This window comes from Astyanax mexicanus, chromosome 11 (genome assembly GCF_023375975.1).
Source record: "Astyanax mexicanus isolate ESR-SI-001 chromosome 11, AstMex3_surface, whole genome shotgun sequence".
Taxonomy (NCBI): domain Eukaryota; kingdom Metazoa; phylum Chordata; class Actinopteri; order Characiformes; family Acestrorhamphidae; genus Astyanax; species Astyanax mexicanus.
In genome coordinates this window covers 43,116,443-43,143,509 of record NC_064418.1, presented here as the reverse complement: position 1 = coordinate 43,143,509, position 27,067 = coordinate 43,116,443, and the positions used below count along the sequence as shown (strand labels likewise).

General features: G+C 38.8%; 1 protein-coding gene across 1 annotated transcript in view; it reads right to left on the bottom strand.

Moving 5' to 3' along the window:
- Positions 1 to 27,067, bottom strand: part of mfsd6b (major facilitator superfamily domain containing 6b) — a 29,489-nt gene extending 2,422 nt beyond the window's left edge. The window contains exons 1-7 of the mRNA XM_007253227.4: positions 26,762 to 27,067; positions 21,569 to 22,929; positions 20,173 to 20,396; positions 10,851 to 10,948; positions 7,928 to 8,089; positions 7,037 to 7,135; positions 5,579 to 5,853 (exon numbers count right to left, since the gene is read on the bottom strand). Coding sequence (XP_007253289.3) covers positions 5,579 to 5,853; positions 7,037 to 7,135; positions 7,928 to 8,089; positions 10,851 to 10,948; positions 20,173 to 20,396; positions 21,569 to 22,927 — 2,217 coding nt within the window. The 5' untranslated portion in view covers positions 22,928 to 22,929; positions 26,762 to 27,067. The remainder of the gene's footprint in view (positions 1 to 5,578; positions 5,854 to 7,036; positions 7,136 to 7,927; positions 8,090 to 10,850; positions 10,949 to 20,172; positions 20,397 to 21,568; positions 22,930 to 26,761) is intronic.

Genomic DNA, 27,067 nt, shown 5'->3' with positions numbered 1-27,067 from the left:
AGAAATGCGCACGCTCTCCACTTTTAGACTCTTATGCCCAGTTTTTCTGCGCTAGAAATGCGCACTCTCTCCGCTTTTAGACTCTTTGGCCTGTTTTTCTGCACTAGAAATGCGCACTCTCTCCGCTTTTAGACTCTGTTGCCCCGTTTTTCTGCGCTAGAAATGCGCACTCTCTCCGCTTTTAGACTCTTTGGCCTGTTTTTCTGCACTAGAAATGCGCACTCTCTCCGCTGTTAGACTCTTTGGCCCGTTTTTCTGCGCTAGAAATGCGCACTCTCTCCGCTTTTAGACTCTTTTGCCCAGTTTTTCTGCGCTAGAAATGCGCACTCTCTCCGCTTTTAGACTCTTTTGCCCAGTTTTTCTGCGCTAGAAATGCGCACTCTCTCCGCTTTTAGACTCTTTGGCCCGTTTTTCTGCGCTAGAAATGCGCACTCTCTCCGCTTTTAGACTCTTTTGCCCGGTTTTTCTGCGCTAGAAATGCGCATCCTTTCCGACTCGTTGGCCCGTTTCTGACACCTAGCGTTCAAACTTTGAATCTCACATTATAAAAACCTGCTTAACAGCGGGCCAACTTTCATTCTATTTCTAAAATACCGCGCGGGCCGCTTCAAAAAAGAAAACGGGCTGCAAATTGCCCGCGGGCCGTAGTTTGGACACCCCTGGCTTAAACTATGGTTGGTTAAATATTAAGAGTTTTTTTCTAAAATGTCTTTTACAATAAAGTTATAATTTAAGAGATATTTTGGTGTTATGATGTTAACAATAATACACAAATTAAAAATTATTTCTAAAACCTTGGTATGTTTGAAAAACGTCTTGTAAAAGCTGACAGATGAAAGATGGCCTAAAATTAATATCCCTCACTTTTTCTAGAAATCTGGTGTGAAATGAACTTGGGGTTTGGTGAAACATGATAACGAGTACGAAGTTTTGTCAAATAGCCCATCTCCATTCACCCTCAGCATTCCGAAAAATACAACGATTTTAGTCAATGCTCCCAGAATACAATACAATAACAACCTGCAATGAAAATGATAGGGGCATAGAGTTGCCCATGCAAAGAAATAGCTATTTTTACACCATTAATGAGCTCAAAGTAGCTCCACCCTTTATTGGTAGAATAGAAGGGCCCTGACATTAAAATATATATTAAAAAAATATATATATATATATACATAGGATCTGCAGAGCCTGCCTCCTGTCACTGGCTGCTATGCTATGCGAGGTCTATGTATATGTATGTCTATGTTATTTTCAGTTCAGTAATGGTGGCACTCAGAGCTGAAGCTAGCATTATAGGACATAATTTATAGGACAATTTTTGTGCATTTTTAAGTTCTTAATGCCTCGTTTTAAATGTCAGGGCTCTCCAGATTCTAGCAAGGAGGTGTGGAGCTACTTTGAGTCTGGATAACAGTGGAAAAAGCGATTTATCGGGACAAATTATACCCCATGTCACCCAGCCTGAAGGGTGTTTGGACAAACTGTTAAAATTTCTGGATCTCAGAACGCTGTGGGAGAACGGAGTACATTTTACAGTTCTCCTTTAAGTGGCTGCTGCATTTCCTGTTGCAGTTGAAGGACTATGGGTTATGTCAATATTGTGGGTGTAAATAAAACGAGCAACGACTGTAATATAACAGTTTTAAGAGTTTTGAAAGCAGAACATTTTTCATTTCCACTTAAGATTGGAGCCCCAATGCCACGTTACAGCTTTCATTCTAGAGCACCTTTAAGTTATCTGATTAACTGAGGAAATCTTGCTTTTTTATAACATAATCAGACACACTGTAACAAGCTAAGGTGGTGAGTTACTGAATGTGTGTTTGTTCTATTTGTCTGGTGTTACTTTGCTGATAAGTCTTGTGTACTTCAGGCTCTGTAGGGTGGCTGACTAATAGATCTGTTATTGTGACCTAGATTTAGTGCTGAGGCAGTCACTGCTCTGCTTCAACTGGAGAGACAGCAACATACTTGCTTTTATTCCAGATTATTTTCTAATATAATATAAATGAGACCTAAAAACAACACAGAACATATTGCTGATTACTAGATCAGTGTTTGGTCCTCAAAAACACCTGACATCAAAACTCAACCCAGATAGTTTGGGACAGGTTGGAGTTCAGAGCGAAGGAAAAGCAGTCAACCAATTTATATATAAAAGTAGCTAAAAAAATAAAGCATATTCTGGCTTGTTTAACACTTACTTTAATATTTCATAGTTTTAATGTCTTTAATGTTCATTTACAATGTATAAAAAAATAAAAATAAAACTAAAACATTAAAGGGCGGGCTAAGCCAGCCACTATGATCGGAAGATCGCTGGTTCGAATCCTGTTCATGCAGCTTGCCATTAGCTACCGGAGCCCTGAGAGAGCACAATTGGCCTTGCTCTCTCTGGGTGGGTAAATGGCACTCTTTTCCCTCATCACTCCAAAGGGTGATGTTGATCACCACTTGGCGTCTGTGAGCTGATGTATCAGAACCGAGTCGCTGCGCTTTCCTCCGAGTGCTCTGTGATGCTACTCGGCAATGCTGCATCAGCACTGCTCTACTTTTCTTCCTCGCAAAATCATGATCAGAGGTCAGCGTTTGAAGCAACAAAAAAGCTAAAGCTGGGAAAAGAAGTGTGTACAAAACAAACAGAACGAAGGAGAGAAAGGAGGTTGGGCTGAAAGACACTTTATCAAAGACTTTCCATGACGAGACATCAGAGGATTAAATATAGCATCCAGTGTTTATTTTAGAGGCCGGTAAGAAAGACGTGGCATTAATGGAAAAAAGCTTGTATCTCCAAAATGACAAACTTACTGGAAAAGAGAATATCTGAGTAGTCAATGCTAAACATTTTATTCCTAGTCTGTTTTTATTTTTTTTTAGAACAAATTTAGAACAAATTTATTTACAATAAATCAAAAAATATTTGAAAAATACTAAAATGGAGATGCAAGATTTTTACAAGACAGTAACAGAAAAGATGTACTTATTTCTAGCATGATATTTGTCCAAATGTTTGGTGACACCGCTTCTAATTAATACATTCAGCTATACTGTATTTTTCACACTATAAGGTGCACCAGATTATAAGGCACACTATCAATAAACGTCTATTTTCTGGTCTATTTTAATACATAGTGCGCACCAGATTATAAGGCACATTTTATACAACTCTAGTACGGCACAGGGGGGTTGCAATGTTTTCCTTCTAACTGAGCATTTCTCCCCGCTGGGTGGCAAGACCTGTATAGCTAAGCTAAAGCTACAGCTTTATTCTTAAAAAAACACATTCAGAAAAGTCAGAAAAGTCAAACCAGCACTGGATATTAATCTACACAGAATTCCCTTCTGAAAACTGTTTATTTGGGTGAGTTAAGTGCTTTTGTTTCTTCACAGTAAGCTTAGATTTCCACTAAAGCTAAAGCATTAGCATTAGCGACTAAACGCTAACGGTAATTTTAATGCTGCACCAGCAGAGTGCTAGCCATGGTTAGCAGCAGGCTACAGGTTGATAATACTCACCTATGAACAGCCAAAGACCTAGTGCTGACTGTGGTTAGCGGGTAATGCTAATGCTGCTCCAGCAGTGCTAGCCAGAGTTAGCAGCAAGCTACACACTTGCACTCTGGACTTCATGTTGCTGAACCTTTCTACTCTCTATTTATTTTTTATTCTTTTGGGGTATTTATCTATCTATTTTGTATATTCTATTTTTTTTTTTACTGTATTCTTTTTTTATCTATATATCTATTTAATAACAGCTCTTTGGGTGTAAAACTGGATCGTGAGATCACAATTTCATTCCACCTCATGTACCACATGTGATGCGAATGACAATAAAACAATAAAACAATAGAACTAAACTGAAATTCCTGTATAATGCTGTACTTTAGCAGAGTGGCTTTACTGCTCCTTAATACCTGACTGGTAGAATTCATACATAAGGCGCACTGTCAATTTTTGGGAAAATTAAAGAATTTTAGGTGCAAAAATACTATCATCCAACGTCCTCACATCACTAATGCTTTCTCACTGAATGCAATCAAATCCTCACAGCAATGCTCAAAAATTTAATACAAAGTATTTTCTAGACAGGAGACACAGTCACTCCAACAAAAGCAGATTAAACTCATTAGAAAAACGAATGAGCAGGTGCCCCAAAACCTTTGTCCTCATAGTGTAAATCAGAATAGGGGAGGGTACTAGTGCACTACTGATCACAACAGACAAACAATCACAGTTACACACAGTAAAACACACCCAAAGAACAAGAGAGTGTCTCTCACCTTTCTTCTGAGCACAGAGAAAGCATGAACGTAAAAAGAAAGAGTGGAAAGGTCAGTCCGGTATTTCTTGAAACTCTCCAAACATAATAAACAATGGTCAGACACACCCAGAGTTAATGAGGTCACACAGATATAGGGGTGGGGCATCTCACAGGGCATCTCACGATACAATATTCTCTACGGTACGTCACGGCATCTGTGAGGATAAAACACTCCTAAATAAGCAAATATCAGGAGTTATGGCTTTACTGGTGTCAGTTTCACAAAATTTGACGGCCAATTTTCTTCACCACAGGTTTACCCTCTTTATTTGATTAGCACCACCATGTGGAGTAGTGAAGCAAAAACTTTAAGTCAAATTGGGGAAGAGTCTTAGCATGTCTTTGTTCAATAAAAATATTGATGTTCGTATCGATGCGATTCAATATACAGTACCAGTCAAAAGTTTGGACACACCTTAGTGTTTTTCATTATTTTAAAATATTCTACATTGTAGATTAATACAAAGTCATCCAATCCATGGGACTATTTAGTGAATAAAAAAATGTTAAACAAACCAGAATATGTTTTATTTTTTAGATGCTTTAAAGTAGCACCTCTTGCTTTGATTAGACAGATTTGCACTACTTGGCTGGATTTTCTCAGTCAGCTTTATGAGGTAGAGTCACCTGAAATTCAGGCTTTCAGTTAACAGCTGTGCTGAACTCATCAAGAGTTAATTACTTGAAATTCTGTCTCTTGATGAGTTTGAGAGCATTAGTTGTGTTGTAGAGTTAGAGGTAGAGGTGAGGTAGAGTTGAAAGTATCCTCAAGTGCAGTTGCAAAGCTAATCAAAAACATTATGATGAAACTGGCTCTCATCAGGACCACCCCAGGAAAGGAAGAGCAAGAATTTCCTCTGTTGTACAGGATAAGTTCATTAGAGTTACCAGCCTCAGAAACCACAAGTTAACAGCACCACAGATAAGATCCACTTATCTTAATTCTTCACAGAGTATTTTGGTTTGTTTAACACTTTTAAGATACTAAATGATTCCTTATGTGTTCCTTCATAGTCTGAATGAAATCAGTATTAATTTACAATGTAGGAAAAATACCAATTTTGATTGGTACTGTATATTATTACATTGCCCCACCCCTACACAGCTCAAGTGAGAAATAAGCAAACTGGATACAAAAGGTAGAAAAATAAAAAGTACAGATAAAAGTAAGAGATAAGATCTAAATATCTGAAATGTGTTAATGACAGACCCCTGCTTCAGGTGTGCTGCCCACTACCCTGAGTACCAGCCTACCTGCGGAGCTTCCTGGTTGGGCGGGTTGTTTTTCGTCTTGGCGACCATATCTCTGATCTGGTGGAGGGCGAAGGCGATGCTGACCCAAGGGGAAGTGGACACCACCCACGGCGGCCTGTTTACATCCTCCTGTTCTTCCTGAGCCTTGCTCTTCTTGGCAGAAGCCTTGCTTTCTGGCCTGGCTGCAGCCTCAGAATGGTTCTGCACCAAGTCTATGGTGGCAATAGGCACGGGACTGGAAGGCACTGGAATGTTCTCGGCCAACATCGAGTTTCCTGTGGAAAAACTCAGCAGTTACAGTAGTTCAACATAGATTTCTGTATCTCTCAGCTTGTCCAGAAATGCATGTGTAGAGTGTGTCTTTCAGAGGTGGCTCAAAACACAAATTCCACTTTCAGACTGTAGAGGGAGCTCTGGAGTAAAACATACCAATAACAATCCTTCCACAAGATGGTAATAAAAGATGGTAATGGTAAGCATCAAATGTGAACTGGAAATACTAGTGCATCTCAAAAAATTTGAACATCATTAAAAGTTTATTTTATTCTCAGTAACTCTATTCAAAATGTGAAACTCATATTATAAAGATGTATTACACACAGAGTGATCTATTTTAAGATAAGATAAGATAAGATAATCCTTTATTAATCCCACAATGGGGAAATTTACCATGTTACAGCAGTGCAGAGTAAAGGACAGAGAAACAGGTCAGGAAAAGGTAAATACAAATAATGATAAATCTATATATACAGAAAACCTATTGTAGGAAAATATATAAAGAGTTAAAAAAAATTATATATAGTAAAAGAAAAAAATATATATCTAGTGCATAGAGATATGATTATGGTAGGGTGGACCAGTATTATTGCACAAGAGTAACAGTGAATAAATATCAAATAAATAATAGATAAAAACAAAAGTGAGAAAAAAAATATTGCACATTAAATAAATTGCACAAATGATGATCACAGTACCCGTAGTGAGATGGATATTGCACACGGTAAGCATTACAGCTACACTGAGTAGTATGTAGGTTTGTATGAAGTCCTGAGATAGTAAACTAGTGTTTACTGGGAGCGCGGTGTGTTGTAAAGTCTGACGGCGTGTGGAACGAAGGACCTGCGGTATCTCTCCTTCACACAGCGTGGGTGCAGCAGCCGGGTACTGAAGGAGCTGCTCAGTGCTGTCAGAGAGTGATGCATGGGATGGGACAGGTTCTTCAGCATGTTGTTAAGCATTTTTTTTTTTTAACTGTTGATGATAATGGCTTACAGCCAATGAAAACCCAAAAATTAGTGTCTCAGAAAATTAGAATATTATACAAGAACAATTTGTACTTTTGGAAGTGTGGGCAGTGTGCCAAGTCCTGCTGGAGAATGACATCCAAATCTTCAGTAATACCATTAATGTTAAATGCTCTTTTAAACTTATAAAAATATAAGGAAAAAACACACTCACTTTTATCTTCACTGTCCCCAATAAGACTCTGAATGAGGGCAAAGATGAGCAGAATGAGGAGAGAGGCCATTCCTAATCCCCTGAAGGTTTCAGCCGCTCCTACATCCGAAAAGAGCGAAACAAAGGAAGATACAGAAATAGTTCATGAGCATCCATGCTGTTTTATCATGTGAGTATTTTTGAATATGTTTAAAAAAATAAGGAACCACTTAAAAACGAAGAGTTTGATTTTACTAAATTGAAAACCTCTGGAATATAATCAAGAGGAAGATGGATGATCAAAAAGACATCAAACAAAGATAACCTGCTTGCTTTGCACCAGGAGTGGCATAAAGTTAAGCAAAAGCAGTGTGTAAGACTGGTGGAGGAGAACATACCAAAATGCATGAAACTGAATATTGATTCCTGAATTTTACTCAAATATATACCGATAAATAGAAAAAGCTGAGAAACTGATTCAGGAACTTAAGTGGTCTTTTATTTTTTTCTAGAGCTGTATTAACAACATAGGATATTTGCTCTACAACAGGATTGATGGTTGAATGTAATATAATCACAAAACTGATGCTGAACAAACTGAAGAAACGTCTTTTAAACATGTAATTGTATAAATGTAATTTTCTTGTGAGGAAAAAGTTACAACAGACCCAAATTTATTAATTAATTGAAATCTAATTTTATGCTAAATTGTATTTTTGGTGCCCTAATCCTTCCATATGACTGTATGCTCTATAAATATGTATTAGTATTGCTGTAGGAATCAGGGAGTTAACAGGTAGGAATTCTTTCACAGTGACGTTCAGCATGTGACCATCATTCCTACAGAAACTGCTCTCTGACCGACACTGTGTGGTGAGTATTTGCATATTTTGCCTTTGGATGAAGTCATACCGAAGTAGTTGACGAAGACTCCGCCCACCATGGCGCCGCAGCCGCGCCCCAGGCCGAGGTGCAGGCCCTGCAGGATGCCTTGAGCTGAGGTGCGCAGAGCTGGAGGCACCGCTGCACTCAGGAACGAAATGCACGCTGCCCAAACGGACGCATGCGTCAGACCTGCGGGACAGGTTCACATCAGACAAGATACTGGACTGTCCCAAAACATCACTGTCAGAACAAACCATTTATTAACAAGACAGTTCTACCGTCTCCTGCAGATGTTGAGGAGAAAGTTCTCTTTTATCTGTGTTTCTGTATCTGTGAAAAATGAGCTTCATTCTATATTTATAGTTTGATGCCCTTTTTTAATAATGAAGTCATCCAGACTATGTAGAAACACATAAGGAAACATGTAGAAAACTTATCTGGTGAGCTGTCAACTTGCGGTTTCTGAGGCTGATAACTCTGATAAACTTATCCTGTGCAACAGTGAAAACCCTTGCTCTTCTTTTCCTGGGGCAGTCCTGATGAGTGCCAGTTCCATCATAACATTTTTGATGGTCTTTGCAACTACACTTGAGGATACTTTTTTAAAGTTCTTGTAATGTTTCAGATTGACTGACCTTCATTTCTTAAAGTATTTTTTTCTTTACTTAGTTAAGTATCCATACTTTGGATTAGAACATTACTTAAATAGAGCTATTCACTGTATACCTGTAACTCTACCTCTTCACTACTTTACAACTGATGCTCTCAAACACATTAAGAGAGAAAGAAATTAACTCTTGACGAGTAATTAGCTGGTAACTGCTCATTAACAGCTGTTAACTGAAAGCCTGAGTTCCAGACGACTCTACCTCATAAAGCCAAAATGTGCAAAACTGTCATCTAAGAAAGATGTGCTACTTTGAAAAATCTAAAATATAAAACATGTTCTGGTTTGTTTAACACATATGTGTTTACTAAATATTACCATATGTTTTTTCTTCATATTTTGGATGACTTTAGTATTATTCTACAATGAAAAACATTCTAAAATAATGTAGAAAAAAAACAAACACTGAATGTAAGTTGTGTCCAAACCTTTGCCTGGTACTGTATATAACGGTAAGAAATGTTACAGCAACATCTGTATAATTTTTAACATATTTCAGTATACATTATATACATTGTATCCATCCATGACTGACTTCCATTACAGGGCAGGCATTGCATGAACTGGGTATAAACAAATAAATACTGTAAAAGCACAACCATCTGGGTCAACAAGTGGATATTCTGCCCCCTGGGCCTGTGATGTGAGAACCAGACAAACCTGGAAGTTTGCATTCAACATTATTTGTAAAGACAACAAAAGGTAGAAGCAGATAAATCAGAGCTTCTGCTCTACAGCTTTGGCTTTTCAGGCTTTTCAGGGGTTTGGCCTTAATATTCTTAAGGCTTGATGAACTGGAAAGGCAATTGTGTTTTAATATTATTTATTATACAACCTTCATATCCTACTATTAAATTAGCTATAATAAACTACACTGCCTGGCCTATAAAAAAAGTCACCACCTGGATGTAAGTAAGTAAATGATGTGGGGTTGGTTGATGCTGCAGTTGGTCTGCAGGTTTAGGTTCAGCAACAGTATGTGCTGAAAGAATGAGGTCAGCTGACTACCTGAATATACTAAATGTAGACCAGGTTATTCTATCAATGGATGTTTTCTTCCCTGATGACACGAGCATATTCCAAGATGACAATGTCAGGATTTTGGAGCTGGAATTGTGAAAGAGTTCAGGGTTCAGGGAGCATGAGATCATCATTTTCACACATGGATTAAGAGAGTTCACCACAGAGTCCAGATCTTAACCTCATTGAGAATCTTTGGGATGTGCTGGATGGAGAAGAGCTGCTTTGTGCAGTGGTCAGACTCTACCATCAACAATGCTGCTGCAAGATCTTGGTGAAAAAATAATGCTGTCTAATTATCTTTCTGCCTGTCTCTCTAACTTTTTTTTGTCTGTCTGTCTCTCTGTCTATCTAATTGTCTCTATATCTGCCTAATTGTCTGTCTAATTATCTACCTGTCTGTCTGTCTGTCTAATTATCTATCTATATTGCTGTCTGTCTGTCTAATTATCTATCTATCTTTCTGTCTGTCTGTCTGTCTAATTATCTATCTGTCTGTCTAATTATCGATCTTTCTGCCGGTCTGTCTAACTACTTATCTTTTTGACTATCTGTCTGATTGTCTGTCTATCTAATTGTCTGTATGTCTGTCTAATGGTCTGCCTAATTATCTGCCTGTCTGTCTAATTATTTAATTTTATCTGGCTGTATGTTTAATTGTCTGTCTATCTGTCTGTCTGTCTAAAATATATAATGACTAATAAATCTTGAAATTGAAGAGGTCCTTGTCTTGCCACTCTTTTCTGCACATTTTAGTGGTTTCCCTGCTTTATCACACCCCCCTGAAACTCTAAAAGAAAGAGGGATGTATGGAGAAAGGAAAGCATTGATTTTCAGGACAGGGTGTCTCCAGGACCAGGATTGAGAAACAGAACATGTTGAAGGTAACTGAACAATTTGGATCATTGTAGTTCGCTAAGATCTTATGTACCTCTATATGAATGAAACTCTGTTCTACAGACTTTAAATGGAAAATCTATGAAGTTTCAGATAAAAAGAAAAGAGCAAATTACAAGGCAGAAACAGGCTTTTTTCTTTAGCAGGTAAGGATTAAATGACTGCCACAGTCTATCAGATGCATTCTACCCTGCGCTTACAACATAAGAAGGGCGTTGGGTATAAAGTAAACCAGTAAAGCTCAAGTAAAAAAGCTGATTCATGTATTAAGCTGAACTTAAAGCTCGAGTCAAGCCTCTAGTTCAAACAAAGCCAGGCGGATTTGCCAGCAGAGGCATTAAGAGTGGCACGCCTCATTTCTCTCACCTTGAAGGACCTCCATGGGCAGAACTATCCAAGCGTTCTCCAGGTAGGAAATGTACAGGTAGCGTGCGGTGTTGCAGGCCAGCCCAATGTACAGCACTCTGAAGGACAGAGGAGAAAACAAAGAGTGATGAGTTATAAAAGGAATGAAAGACAGTTCAGAACACAAAAACACCTCCCATCTCTCATCACTGTAGGCTTTTGAATAGGAACACACAATGCTGGAGAAGACGCATGTCGTTTTTACAGGGAACAATTAACAAAAGCCAAACCTGTTTCAGTTTAATGAGATATTGTCGTGTTAAGACACAGAGCTTTTTGGCAATTATTACGTCAGGCTGTATTTTGTCTGTGTAACAGAATGAGTCACACTTTCCTAGGGAGGGGCAGAGAGGTGGACAGCATAATGACCAAGCTAACAACAGCTCTAAATCTATAACAGCATATACCTCTTTTATATGAACCATCACAGTTCTGAATTAGACAGCTAGATTATATATTTAATCATTTCCACTGCTGTGTCAAATAATCTAATGTACACTTTATTTTAACTAGGACAAGGGCCTCGCCATTTCCATCTAGCATGAAAACCAGGGTAAACTGCAGAAAACTGCAAACTCAGACTCTTGGTGCTTCCAGTCGGAGTAAAGTAGTAGGAAATGATTATGCTATGCACACATCCACATTTAAATAAATATTTTTTATGTCTTTTCAAAAATACAAAACCAAAAGAAAAACCCAGTCCTGTCTACTCAAAACAAGGCTGGAAAACAGGCCAATTCCAAAATGGCAAAACTGTTACATCACAGTCTTAAAATCTAAGAAACATTACAGACTTCTTATATTTACACCTCAGCCCTAGTCATAGCTTGCAAAAACATGACAGTGACTTAAGGAGAATATATAGTTATTGTTAATATTGGAGGGCAGTAGGGCTGTAAGAAAATATTGATACATGATACTTGAGTATAACAACATGTGTTATGGCACACAACCGACCTTGAATGTTGAAATGTGGTTTAAGTAATGTCTGTTTGTTGTTTCAATTAATATAATGTTAAATGGTTAAGCAAATGTTGAAATTTTATCAGAGAATTTATGTAATGTCCTCAAATTTCTGCCTTTTGAATTAGCATTTTACATTTCATCACCATACAAAAAACGGTTGGATGGAGGGATGAAAAAGTGTTTTTTCTTCCAATAAACATAGCATTGTTAATTTTTCATCATGAAAATGTTTCATTGATTCATTGTTGAAACGCCAGCGTGGTATATTGTGCAATACTGTAGTAATCCTCAGAAACAGTGTAGATTTTCAACAAATAGTTTAGATGTAAGAATTAATGTCAGACAGTATTTCATTTTAAGTTGTGTTTAAAGCCCAACTACTACATGACAGTATTGTATTCCCTGTCCTAAGACCCCACTGCCCTAATGGCAAGTTTTCTTTAAAAAATGAATAAAGAAAATAAATTATTGAACTATATTGCAATATACTGTCTGATATCCCCTGTATTATATTGCAAGATTTGTACTATTAAACAGCCAATACTCTGGACCACAATCAGCTATAAGAACCAGTCCCCATACCTGTGGATTGTCCTGCACCAGTGTCCAAAGGAGGGGATCTCAAACTCGAAATGCAAGGCATCCTTGCAAGGCTAAAAGCTAATGCTAGCTTTTTACCATCTTTTGATCTGCCTTAGCTGATTACAAACCCAGAGCTGGAGTTTGTTTTTTTGGTAAATAGGCTTGAATAAACCTAGTTAACAACTTAAACTATACTGAATAAATGCATTAAACTGCACTTTTCAAACAAATGTAAAGAAATGTACACGTTCACATTTGAATCTGCACGCATGAGGCAGCTGCAAACAAACTCGTCCACTCAAACTTTTTTTTAGCCTTTTACAAATTCAATTTACAGTCAATCAAATAAAATAATAAGTGCATTTTTGCTGACACTGCTTAATCTGACTTAATGAAAACAAGTGGCATAATTGAATTAAGCTCATTCAATAATGCATTTTGTAACACTGAATCAGCATCAATATGGCTTCACACAAGGATACAGAGAGGGGCATGGAGCACCCTACAGTCAATACGGCTAATGCTAGGTGTGGGTTAGAGGGGTGTAAAGCCCTTCATCTTTGAGCTGTGGAGAAGGAGAACTGTATTCTCTAAAATCATGGTTGGTGCTCCATCCAGTACTTTTAGGATGAGTTGGGAATAAGTTAATTGGTTCAAAATCTATGAAAATGTCTTTTATAGACAGTACAGACAGTTTCTCCCAGTTAATTCCCTGGTTGATTTCCGTATAAACAATAAATAAGTAGGTGTCCCAATACTTTAGTCTATATAGTGTGTACACTGTACAGTATATCAATTACACAGGCTGTGTGTACCTTCATGGGTGGAGTATCTGAGGCTGATGATGACTGTAATAACATTATAAAAGAAACCCATAATGACCTGCACCAGTTCAAACACATCATCTCCAAACAAAGTCCCGTCTCCCTGCTGAGGACATCACATGACCCTGCAAAAGCTATAGCATGCAAACGCAGTGCAGACGCTCAGAGTGCTTCACAGATATCCATGCAAATTGGGCCCATTCACTTTCTACTGCTACTGCACATGGCCTTGTCCTGGCCACTGGCTTTTTAAGCAGAGCTGTTCTGCTTCTGAATTGATCCACAAGAGCAGGAAGTCTGCAGGATCAATGGCTGGATGGATGGACAAGGCTCGGCACGCTAATGGCAGGATTGAATTACATGGACCCGTGGGCTTTGCAGCCACACAGAGCTGAAATTAGGCCACTAAAGAGAGAAGCTGTCTGCAGCCAAGGCTTTACTCAGCTACATCCAGCCTTATCTACACAGCAGAGAACAATAGTGCTCAAGGCTGACGAAGGCAAACTGATAGCAGTAAATACATTATGTGAATAACGAAAGCAATGTTATAGCATTACAGTATTTAGGGTGTTTTCACACCAGCACTATTTGATCAGTTTTAAACAAACTCTGGTTCGTTTTTACCCTTATTGCGGTTCCATTGAGCACTCAGGTGTGGATCAAAACATCCAGACCAAGATCTGCTAGAGGAGGTGGTCTCGGCCTGGTCCCAAATGAACTCTGGAGCAGCTATCAAATATACTCCTTTTATTTAAGCTAGACTCAGTTTAATCTGATATATTGGCCAGATAATGCTAATTACTAGAGCTGCAAACAAACGCTGTCTCTGCTGCTCCATGCTGTTTACACATGCAGTATGTGCAGCGTTCACTGCTCGCAGCCGCTCCACTCTGTTTACTACATGTACATTCGCGATGAAAGTCCCATTGAAAACACTGTGTTTAAAAGCGCAACAGCCCATTTTTAGCGCTCTGTGTTAAAGCAGCTTCACACTGCAACGAAAATATATGTGCTGGAACACAGAATGTTCTCGCAATATTTACTTTCTTGCTCCCGTGGCAGACAGCTTTGACCAATCAGAGGAAACAATGTGCTTGCATGGTTTATTGGTGCGCATTTTGGTGTGTTAAATTTGTGCCTGTGTGAAACCAAACCAAACAGAGGGAGAAAACATTACAAGTAAATGAACTCATCAACTATTTCAGATGGTAGATGCCATACTTTGATATCAACTGTGTCAAGAGCTACCTGCAGGGACAGGGAGGACATTTTAGGATTGTTGGAGACTCTTTACGCATCTAGAGGTTGGATTTTAAGTAAACAAAACTGTAATTCTAAAAAAACAACAACTTTTCTTTCAAAGTCAAACGAGCACTGGATATTAATCTACACAGATTTCTCTCCTGAAAACTGTTTATTTGTGTGAGCAAAGCGCTTCTGTTTTCTTACAGTAAGCTGAGAATTCCAGTAGCCAGCCATGGTTAGCAGCTCAAGCCAGCCGAGGTTAGCAGCTCAAGCCAGCCGCGGTAAGCGCTAGTAAAAGCCGCCCGATAGTGGTAGACTGAACAAAAAGTGTTCTGGTAACCCAGGGCACTATCAACAAGCAGTTTATCCCATGTAGCTTGTTTTAACATGGTAAACATGCAGACTACAGTCCAATATACTCACTATCGTTGCAGTTAACTGCTAATGCTAATGCTGCTGCACCCAGCCTTAGCACTGGAGAAACTTTACTGAAAACGTACCCTTATAACTCTGTACTTCAGCAGAGTGGCTTTACTGCTCCTTAAATCCCGACTGGTACAATTATACTTAAGGCACACTGTGGATTTTTAAAAATTAAGGATTTTAAGTACTCCTTATAGTCCGAAATATGAGATTATACTTTATTAATCATTTTTAGAACACATTTCTTCATTTTATTTTTTTGGTTTAGTTATATTACCTCATACCGCCAATGGGATTTTATTGCCCGTCCTTATTTTTTAATACAAGTGTAATTGAAGAATCATTTATCCAAAGGCATATTATTGATGATAATATTACTCTGACCTTTTTTACACTAATACATGCAATAGATTGTGGCACATAATATTCAGACACATTTATAACATTTATTTATGAATATGTCGCCGAAACTTCAGACTGCTGCTCCATTAGAGGACCTAAACCAATCAAAAAAAGCTGTCCAGCAGCAACTTCACATAAAAATTAATCTGCACTAAAACCTGACATGCAATAATTAATCAATAAAACTAAAACAGGCTCACTCACAGCCATTCGTCACCTGCACCGGAGGGCAGGGTGCTTTAGCAAACACGCTCACTCCAGATAATACCATGCAGCAGATGGAGGATATGAGTGTTTCTGAGCGTGCCCTGAGCTCCTGGTCTGCTCTCTGTTTGGTCTTGGCAGTGTTTGCCTGTGCCCTTTTTCCACAGCTGGTAAACATCTCTGGAAAGATGGTCTTTGGTGCCCATTTAGCTAAAGGAAAGTCAACAAGACTGCAGGCACAGTAGGCACAATAAAAAAATCTAACACTGCTGTTCCAGCGTAACACAGAAATCCATAACAATAAAAAACACAACACTGTTAACACAAACACTGCTAGATATTAGCACTCATTATACTACTTTTTTATAATGTAATTAGCGCATTTTTCTCGGATTATAAGGTGCACTATCAATGAATGTCTATTTTCATACATAAGGTGCACCTGATTATAAGGCGCATTAAGTAGCACTAGTAAGGATGCCTACATCAAAGTAAGCAAGGGTGTCACACCTAAGTAAAAAGAACTGTAATTAAAAAAAAAAATAGTTTCAAAGTTAAACAAGCGCTGAATGTTAATCTCCTGACAACAGTTTATTTTGGTGGGTAAAGCACTTTCTTTTATTTACAGTAAGCTTAGATTTCCAATATGTTGTCTAATGTATTCAGTGAAGTTTCTCCAGCACTAGGGCTGGGTGCAGCAGCATTAGCATTAGCCGCTAACCTCATCCCAATAGTGCTAGACTGAGGAACCCTGAGTGTTCCGGTAAACCAGTGTTCCGGTAAACCATCAGCTAGCAGTTCATTCCACGTAGCTTGTCTCAACATGGGAAACACTCAGACTACAGTCTATTATACTCACCTCTCAACAACGAAAGAGCTAACGCTTAGAGCGGTTAGCGGCTAATGCTAATGCTGCTGCACCCAGCCTTAGTGCTGGAGAAATTTAACTGAAAACCTTATAGCGCTGTACATTAGTGGAGTGGCTTTACTGCTTCTTAATACCTATAACTAAACACCTCCACATGGTGTATCATTAACTTGAAACTACATCTCTTATTTTACAACTCTTTTTTGAAGAAATAAAGTATAGAAACCCAGGGAGGTATCAGCTAGCGGTTCATCCCATGTAGCTTGTTTTAACACAGTAAACACGGTCTGAGACACTCGCCACTGAACAGCAAAAGAGCTAATGCTTAGCGCAGTTAGCGGCTAATGCTAATGCTGCTGCACCCAGCCTTAGTGCTGGAGAAATTTAACTGGAAAAAAAATCACCCTTATAGCACTGTTCATTAGTGGAGTGGCTTTACTGCTCCTTAATACCTTAATAACTAAACATCTCAACATGGTTTATTATTAACCTGAAACTTCATCTCATATTTTACAACACTTTTTTAAAAGAAATAAAGTGAGGAAAACTCAGATAAGAATCATAAATCAATCAAAACAATTGCACATCCAGAACTTTAACATGTATGTGGGGATTCCTGGGCTGGGACATATCACACAGAGCTCATAGATTTTTTTTTTTTTTTAACTCTCACACTCACACACATGCGCGCACACACACACACACACACACACACACACACACACACACACACACACAAACACACACACACAGAAACAGCTTGGTTCAGCCTGGAGCTCAGCAAACGCGGTTCATATGAGAAGCTCTCAGCCAATCAGCTCTCTTCTTTCAGATCATGACAAAAGGAAACACTGATAATTATGCCAGGTCACATCACAAGCAGCTTCCGTTATTCACTAATGCAGGCGTTTAGATGCACATACACACACACACACACACACACACACACACGGCGAGAGCAATAACAGGAAGTGAGTACTACATGCATCTTGTGCTTCAACTACAACTTACACAGGAACAGATGATTACAAATCACACTACATTATGCTTCTTCCGGGCCTTAAAAAGATGCAGACAGCAATATATAAAAAAAACACTATTATTTAACCAGCTGAGCCGTCACACCATCCCTTTATAAAAGTGCCCATTTGGAACAAATAAAAAAAATATATATATATAAAAAGGCATATAAATACTGTGTAATCTTTTTATGTCCATTTAGATCACAGATACCATACAGTGCCATTGTTATGCAGCTGATAAAAGTATTCTTATATAAAAGCAGTGTGAAAGCTGTGGGAAAACACTAGCTACCATCTGCTATGGTTTGTGTGTGTAGCTAGTTGTAGTTTGTGAGTGAGAGGAAATTATAAACATATAAGCAACTTTAGTTGTCAATATGATTAAACTCTTTAATTTCAAGTAAAACAAAAAAATGAATAAATAAATGCAAAAGCTAAAAAAAGAGATATTTACAATTACTGTATATACATTATATCAATTCCATGCTAATATAGATAAAACAAGAACTATTATACAAATACGGTTAAATACATTTGTTGCCTTTAGAATTTCACTATTTTACTGGGCACTGTTCAGAACGTCTGGTGTGTAGTTGTCTAACAGCCAATATAGCTATATTTGCTGCTGATTTAATTATTAATTTTAATCGCAGAGCCTTTGGATTTTTTTTAGTATACAGTATTTGGTGCATGTTTTTGTGTTTAAACTGATTTGTGTTGATTTACATCTGTGTTTAGGCATTTTTTAGTCTGTAATCAATGCATATCTCCTGTCTAGTTTAAACTGACGCTAATTCTAATGCTAATGCTATCACTAATGTGAATATCCTACACACTTCAGAAACGTCCAGAAAAACGAGGACATACACTCACCATAACTTTAATAATGAATACACAACAATATTGGGTTAAATCAGGTGTGCTGCTGGTGTCCTGGAAATTATTTAGATCGATATGTTAATCAAACAGAGGTGTGGAAGCAAACCTGTCTTCTTCTACTTAGATTAAAAAATAATTATTATTCTTTAATGATTGCTTCACAAGCTGGAATAGACCTGTTTCCCAAAATCAGGTTTAAAGAGATTATCTAGATGCCTAAATCTTCATTGTGCATTGTAAAAAATATCTAATTCATACATCCTAGACTTAACGGAAGCTTATAGTCTCCAAAAACACACCCAATCTCACTCAAAAATAGTTTAAACCATGTGCTTAGGGGCCAAAAGGTTTGGATTTTGAACCAAACATAATTTGCAAAGACATGTTTTTTTTTTTGTATTGCTCTGCTGATACATAGGCTAATGCAGGCAACAATGAAAGCCCATATTCTCCAAAAGCACATATATATTTTACAGTTTAAACTGTTTGCCAATGTGACAGAGTTTGTACTGTACAGTACAAAAGATTAATGACAAAAGATGATGATCCAAAAAGACTTGTTTGCGTCTTCAGCTTCTTTAGATTTGCGCTGGTGCTATAAAGCTAATAACGCTAACTAAGCCTTATATAATGGCATACTCTTCAAAAAAAAAATTAATTAATTTTTTATTACACTTATGCTCTCTAAAAATAAAAAAACAAGAATTGGTCAGATAATGGTTTAACCAATGTGCCTTGGTTTCTAAAACTGAACTAATCTGTTTTATGTCAGATTAATCAGATACAACCTCAGCCAGCATGTTTTTTCACTGTAGTTTCGAGGCTAATGCTGCTAGCGAGTAAAGGAAGCTTCTGCTCTCTAAAAAGCAAGGTGTAACGAAACATGACGAAACTAATGCACAGTCACATCCAACCACACTGACTGGTTAAGCAATCCTGTGAGCTGGTGTGGTTTCTCAGTCCGACTGTTTTAGCAATGCAGCTTTAGAGTCCGTGCTTTAAGGATTCCATGCTTTACAGAACATTACATCATACATCAGCCTATTAAACCCATATAATCATGTCTCATCAAATCAGCCCGTGGAATATTTCTACCGTTTGCAATGATTGCAGTTATTGGTGGTGTATTAACTCATATTACACACCGAGTGACTGCCCATAAGCAACTGCCAGTAACTGTAACTAGATCTAAAGATCTAAACAAGTGTTTGAGCCGTCCATCAGGACATTTTACAGCACTTCATGCTTCCTTCTTCTAACAAGCTTTATGGAGATGTGGATTTCATTTTCCAGCAGGACTTGGCACCAATACCTGGTATAATAATGACAATATCACTGTGCTAGAATACTCCAGAGTACCACAACCTCCTCAAATCCTCAAAGTCCCCCACCTTCACATTAAACATGTTTACTCATTTAATGTGATGGCTTGGCCTACACTCAGGCACAAAACACAAAAGGACAACTCTGCACATTTTGCAGAGAAAATGGCACAATTAAAGGAGAACTCCGGTGTGAAATGGACTTTGGGTGTAGTAAAACATGATAAAATGTGCTTACCTTTGTTGAACCACCCCCACCCCCCCCCCCCCCCCCCCCGGCTCTCCCACAGCTTTCTGAGATCCAGTAATTTTGTGCTTTTTGCCGTAGGAGAGCAGAGGTGTGCTTTTCAACAAAGGTAAGTACTTTTTTATCATGTTTTACTACACTAAAAGTCCATTTTACACCAGAGTTCTCCTTTAACATTACATTTGTAACCCCTCCGCTAAGAACTATGTCAGTACCCCCTTGGGGTTGCGACCCAGGTTAAAAACACCTGTTCTATGACAGCAATACAAATACTGTTAATATGTTAATCACGCTCATACCTGATGTGTCCAACCAGCTCAATGAGTTTGTGGCTGATGAAGTACGCAGTGAGCTCAGAGATGTGGCTGAGCACAGCACACACCCCAAACAGAGTGGTGGTCCCCTTCAGGTCCTCCAGGTGCCAGTAGAGAAACGTGAAGACGAAGCCGTAGCCAAAGCCCATAAACCAGGCCACGAAAAGAACGGAGCCATAACGGACACCACACAGCAGGCGGATAAGGTCCTAATCAAGAGTGGAGAAAGTACTGATTACATTATAAAATTTACAAATACATTTAAAGTCCTGCCAGTGATTAAAGGACCAAACAGAACGTAAGTGAATGATATATAGACCTTATAATGATTTAATTATGGTTCTTTGTGAAAGTATTATGAGATAAAACCTTTAATTTCAGCACAATTAAATTGGATTTGGTGAGATTTGTAATTTTGAAACAGTGTATTTTAACAGTATTGCTGATATGCCCCCTCAGTCTCTTCTGAGGGTCTCTCAGATGTCATAGAAACCACTGTCAAAAATTAGAAGTAGGCATCTGGATTCTACCTAAAGAAGTAAAGTGAAGAGGGAAGAGCATGGGTGGATGTATTTGCACTTATTTATTATCAAATGATTGAGTTTTTCATGAATATACAAGAAATTCTAAGGGACTGAGATTTCTGACATTTATTTTTTAGAAGGTGGTATAGCAGACATTGAGCCACTTTTTGGGTGCATTTGATACAGACAGGGACCCCTTTTTTTTGGAACAATTTTGTGTCCTTTGATCTGGTCCATGTTTCTTAACTACTTTTACACCTGCTATTTTGGTTCAGACTAAACAAAAATGTTCGAAAGCACAGACACTAAAGCTGGTCCAAACAAAAGTTTTGGTAGTCTTGTTCTAGATCAACTGAACCATGATTTGGTTTGTTTGTAGTTTGCCAGAACATTGGTTGAATGGATCGGTCTTTCTGGCCAATTATAGGAAGTTGCGTCAGACTATAAACAATAGAAGAAGAAAAAGAACCAGTGTTTTTGCTGAAATCTGACTCCTGTTCAACATGCATGCATGTTTATATGGCCGTAAAAAAGCTTATACTCAAGACTGCTGTATCTACTGTGACTGTAGATTAACCATCATCCATAAACAGAAACAAAAGGAACCTAAGAGAACTTTGCAATTACAGGAATCAGGTTTTGGTAGGGAAGCTGAATTCGGCACCTGGAACACCTGAAAATGTTAATCACTAAACTAACAATATTGTACAAATCAAGCAGATGCAAAGTTCTTTAGGCTGATCATTAAACTGCTGTGTGAACAAAAAACATCATCCTTAGATTGATATATTAATAGATAAAGATTACATCACATAGATTGAACAGTCATAGTGCATAGATTGAACAATCATTTTTACCTTATAGGGAAACGCTGGCCGCCTGCTTGACTCTGGACACACTGGAGCCTGGTCTGAACCAGACTCAGACAGGTTCTGGACCACGTTAGGGATCTCAGCGTCCTCTGGCTTCTGCTGCTCTACTGTCTCTGCACTGGCTGGCTGACTGTCTCTTGAATCAAAGCGGAACAGTGTGGAAATGATGAGGGCCAGCGTCATCAGCACTCCAAAGACAATGAAGGCGCTCCGGTAGTTCTTGTAGTCTGGCAGGATGCAGCCGACGCCCTGGATGATGAGGGTGATGTGCGTGTGGTCTATCCAGATGCCCACGGACAGCATAGCTATTCCCCAACCTAGAGAACCCCACATTCTCTGCAGGCCGTAGCGATCCCGGTGCGTCCCCAGGTACTGCAGGGTCACCGTGTCCACGATGGTCACGGCTGGAGCACTGAAGAACTCGCCAATGATGATGACCAGCAGGATTACGAGGAAGATGGTCTCCACTTGTTCTTTGTTGTAAATGATGATATACTCTTTGGACTTGGCAGTTGAGGAGGTTGACTTGGTGGTGGAGGTCGTTCTTGTGGTGGTTGAGGTCGTTTTTGTGGTGGTTGAGGTTGCAGTGGTGGCTGTGGTAGATACAGTAGTCAGCAAGTCAATGGACGGCACTGTGGTAACGTTCCTGGCAGTAGTAACATCCAATGTGCTTATGTTATTACTTCTTATGTACCTATTGTGAGAACTATGAGCCTCAGCCAAGCCCTGAATCAGTGACGGCAAGGCAAATAACTCTTCCGTCAATTCTCTACGATGTCTGCTTTGGTTTCCTGGAGGACCAGGCAACGTACCGTTTGCCGCCGGTGCAGCATCTGGTACCTTTTCTACACAAGTCATAGCTGCAGGCTTCACGAACCCTATGCCGCAGTTGAAGACCACCCAGCAGAACACAGAGAAAAGCAGCACAGCCTTGCCCTTGTTGAAGCGGTCGGCCACCACCCCCCAGAAAGGGGCACTGCAGAACTCGATAAAGTAGCGGATCCCAACCAGCAGGCCGCTCTGGCTGGGGGTCATCCCCAGCTGCTTATAGTACACAGCCAGAAGGGGGTGCAGGGAGCCGTACGCAGCATAGAAGAAGAAATAGAACACCTTGGAGACTAAGAGGCGGCTGTCTACCCTCAGGCACATCCGCTGCAGGCAGTCTGTGGACTGAGAGTCTGGTGGGGGTGGAGTTTCTGAAGAGGCGGGTGGCAGTGTTTGACTGGGTGGGGCACTGTTTGCTTCTTGCCCCAGAGACAGGGTATTAAACGGCTCAGCCAGAACATACCTCCTCTTCTGGTCTTCCTCGTCGTCTGTCAGAATGGCCACACGATCACTCGCCATCTCTGGGTAGTGAAAAACAGCTCTTTTTAGATTTACATTTTTGAAAAGATAGATATTTTCAGGTCTACAGTTAAGGCTAGAGTTGTGTAATATGACTAAAAAAACTTGTATCTCAATGTGCTTAAAAGGGCACTAATTCCTCTGGTTTTAGCTGACTCCACCCTCAGCTCAAATTTAAGGCTAAAACAAGGCTAAGGAATTTTGGGAGAGGAAGTTTGAGAGGGTCAATGGGTGATGTATGGGTTTAGAGGCAGGGCAGGAGGGAGAGCTGATCTGATTGGCTAAGCTGCAGCAGCAGTGTGCCTCTGATAGCAGTAAGACCCAGATGGTTGGACGTCAGCAGGGGGGCGGCATTATTGATTGACTGATCTGCATATTTTAATGTGTCTGTGTACCAAAGTACACGGACACATCATCCTCGCCTATAGCACAGGTAACCCTGTGAGGGCGCTGCAGAGCCAAAAATGACCATAATAAAAGTGATTTTTAAAGGTTAGAAAAAGTTTATACAATTTTAAACAGGACTGGTATGTTTCATTAATTCAAAGGAACACATTTCAGCTATTAATGGAAAAAATATGGTTTAGGATTTAGTCGTTCTTTAGAAGAAATGGCGAGATACTATACAGTATGCAACAATGACAACAAGGTATAATGTGAAAGTATCTTAACATATTTTTAACACCAAACATAAAACATGCCTGATATTTAAAAACGTAATGTAAAACTGTGTATCCAGGGCCAGTACTAGCCAATTGGGTGCCCTAAGTACAAATGCTTAATGGTGCGCCCACATAATAATTCAGGATGTTAAATTCTAAATTAAAGTCTAAGTTCCAATTACTCCAAAATGCTACAGTAATATAACTTGATACTCCTGTCATTTTTATTACACAAAGACTTCTTCTGGGATTTAATGGTGGCATATGATAACAGTCTGATTTGCTGGTTCTAATAGGATTTTAAACTCTCAATTAATTGACATTTTTTTCTATGTTTGCCCACACAGAATTATATTTTTCTCCAACAAACGTTATTCGAGATATAATTCCACCAGCACTGGGAGGGTGAAGGCTCAAAGGTGCTTCCTCCAAGTCAGCCAACAGCCAACTGCCTCTTTATAAACTCACTGGACATCACTGGACAGCTAAACGAGGAGCACGAACACTAACTGCCAGTTCTGTGCATCAGCCAGCAGACTAACATTAGGCTAAGTGATCTGATTGAGGACTCCAGGGAACTGAGGCTGCAATCTCCTGGTGATGGGGGCAGGGGTCCTATTGTCTCTAAAGACCATAGAAACTAGGGGTGGATGATATGGCTCTGAAATAATATCATGCATTGTGTTCAACTGCACTACCTCCATTCTCCATCTCCATTACACACACACACACACGAAGACTGTACATTTACACTGTATATTCTATTTCTTATTTGATTGTATTTATATGTATCTTTATATTTTATATTTTATCTTTTTTAACTTTGTGTATTGTGTAACCTGCTGCTGGATGCCAAGAATTTCCCCCCGGGGATCAATAAAGTATCTATCTATCTATCTATCTATCTATCTATCTATGCTTGAGGCAACATGGTGGCTTAACATCTCCTAACATTTTCCCCTATAGCAAGTGTACTTTTGACACAATGCAACATATTGTAAGTATGTGGCAGCTTTTTCCATTGAAATGAAGAGGGTGCGGCGAGGTAAGGCAAAGTATCAAATTAATGCATAGTGTAAGTGGGTATGTCAGTATCGTGAAGGCCATCTCTGGCCTTGATGAGCATCTTAACACCACTCCGTCATGATTTTATAACGTTTCTTAAAATGATCTAAAGCACTGTTGGACTGAGGGTGAGCAGGGGGGGCAACCACCCCCCTCCTAGCACCTCCATGTCCTCAAGGCAAAAAAGACACTAAGGTACTAATTTTTAAAATTTTATTACCAAACTAAAACTAAAGCATCTATTCCATCCTTTTATGTTTTCAGTTTTAGCCACGCCTCCTCTAAAATTTACAGGCCCTGTGCTGTGCAGTGTGTGATCTTTTATTTTATCGACCCTGCCTTTCAAACAGCCACTTTCCAAGTCCACCACTGATCTGAAGAACATGTTTTCCTTCCTGGATTTTTCTTCTTCACACAGTTCCCAACATTGTCCCACAAGCTCTTAACTGGATCTGATGAGCCCACATCAAGCTCTTTCACTCCCTACTCCATCCCACCCATACCAGACACTTCAAAACCAGCTCATCCAGAATGTGTTGTATCAGTGATGTCATCAAAGACGACACGCTTACTTACACAGTATATCCGCCTATACAGTCTACAGTAGTTTAGCCCCACCCATTCATATTAAAGACTCTTTTAGATACAGCAAAATGCACTAGACACAAAAATGATGTATTGTACAAACAATTGATATGTATTATATTTAAACTCAAAGTAAAATAAACAAGTTATTTCACTGTAAAGTAATAAGAAATGCTCAAAAATAATAATTAAGTAAATAAAATGTAACCTAAAACTGGAACTTCATAATGGCCTTGCTGGAGCTTCTTTTGTTGCAGAAGAGCTTAAATAGCTGTATAGATTTATTGATTCCTAATGGGACATTTTGGGATATATTTTATAATTACAATATAAATCTGGTGTAGAATATAAACAATGATTCTATCTAAGATTCATTCTTGGGATGCATGATATTGGAAATATAAATATTAGATACAAAATACAAAACAACTGTTTTGAAAATACATATATTCACTTAATCAGCCTGCAGCACTTTATCCCTATATAATGTCACACTGAAGTTATAAAAAGGTGTTTCAGCTCATATACAGAGTAGTGTATATTAGTTGGGATAATACAAAATATGAGTTCTTGATATATTGTGCATATTATTAGTGTACTTAGTCTTGTTTGATTTGATGAAGTGCAGCACATTCTAAATAAAAATCACTAATGACTGTATTTTCTTTATTATATATATATATGTTTTTACAGTAAAATACGAAATAGTATTAGACATTGCTTACACATATCGTAACTTTCATCAGAACTTACAGTATCTCAGTTTAAAGTGTTTTTTTTGTTGTATATATTTGGATTATAGCACTATTTACAGTAGCTTGTGGGGATATCTTCTGAGTGGACAGCAAGGTTCTACTGAATATGGCCATAACTCTACAGAGTTCATTCTTAAAAAAATGTTCACTGTTATATATGTCAATAAACATACAAATAAACATAATAGATGAAATATTATTAGGGTCATGTCCATTTACTGTGTGATAAGTTGATAATGCCATTATCGTCACAGACCTATATATTGATTATTCGATACACTTTAACACTGTAAGCCAGTCGATATATCACGATTCTTTAGATCAAATTTATAAAAAGCACAAACTATCATGTTTATAAAACAGAGTACAACACACACACACACACACACACACACACACACACTGGTATCTAGTAGGCGGGGTTTTAACACAACACTAAATGAACCACTGTCTGCCACCAACTTACACATAAACTAATAATTACAAATCAGTACTGTGTTTTTAAACATCGATACAGTTTTAAAATTATATCACAATACTTCAATATAATGATATTTTCTTACACCCCTAATCTGATATATGAACAGGTTTCAGAGCCTATCAGGATCACCTGTCTCAAACTGGGAGAAGATCCAGACCACTGGTAGACCCAAACACACAAACACACACCCACAGAAAACACACACACTGCTCATACACACAGAAAACACAAACACACACATCATGCACACAGAAACACAAACACACACACATCATACACAACTCACCCAGATGTGTTTCTCCAAACTTTGCTGCCTCACAGTCTGAGCTCGTACAGAAGAGCAGCTCTTCAGATCATTCCAGGATACACACTCCTCCTCCACCACCCATCATCTGCAGCGTTTCATCCTTCACACACACACTCACACACACTCACAGTCTGGACGGTGGTCATAAGGGTGGTCGTGCCAGCTGGTAACCAGCAGCCTGCAGTCATCCGCTACGCTCACTGTGTGTGCGTGTGTGAGTGAGAGAGAGTGTGTGTGCCGCTTGTGTGTGTGTGTGTGTGTGTGTGTGTGTGCTCCAACAGCCGG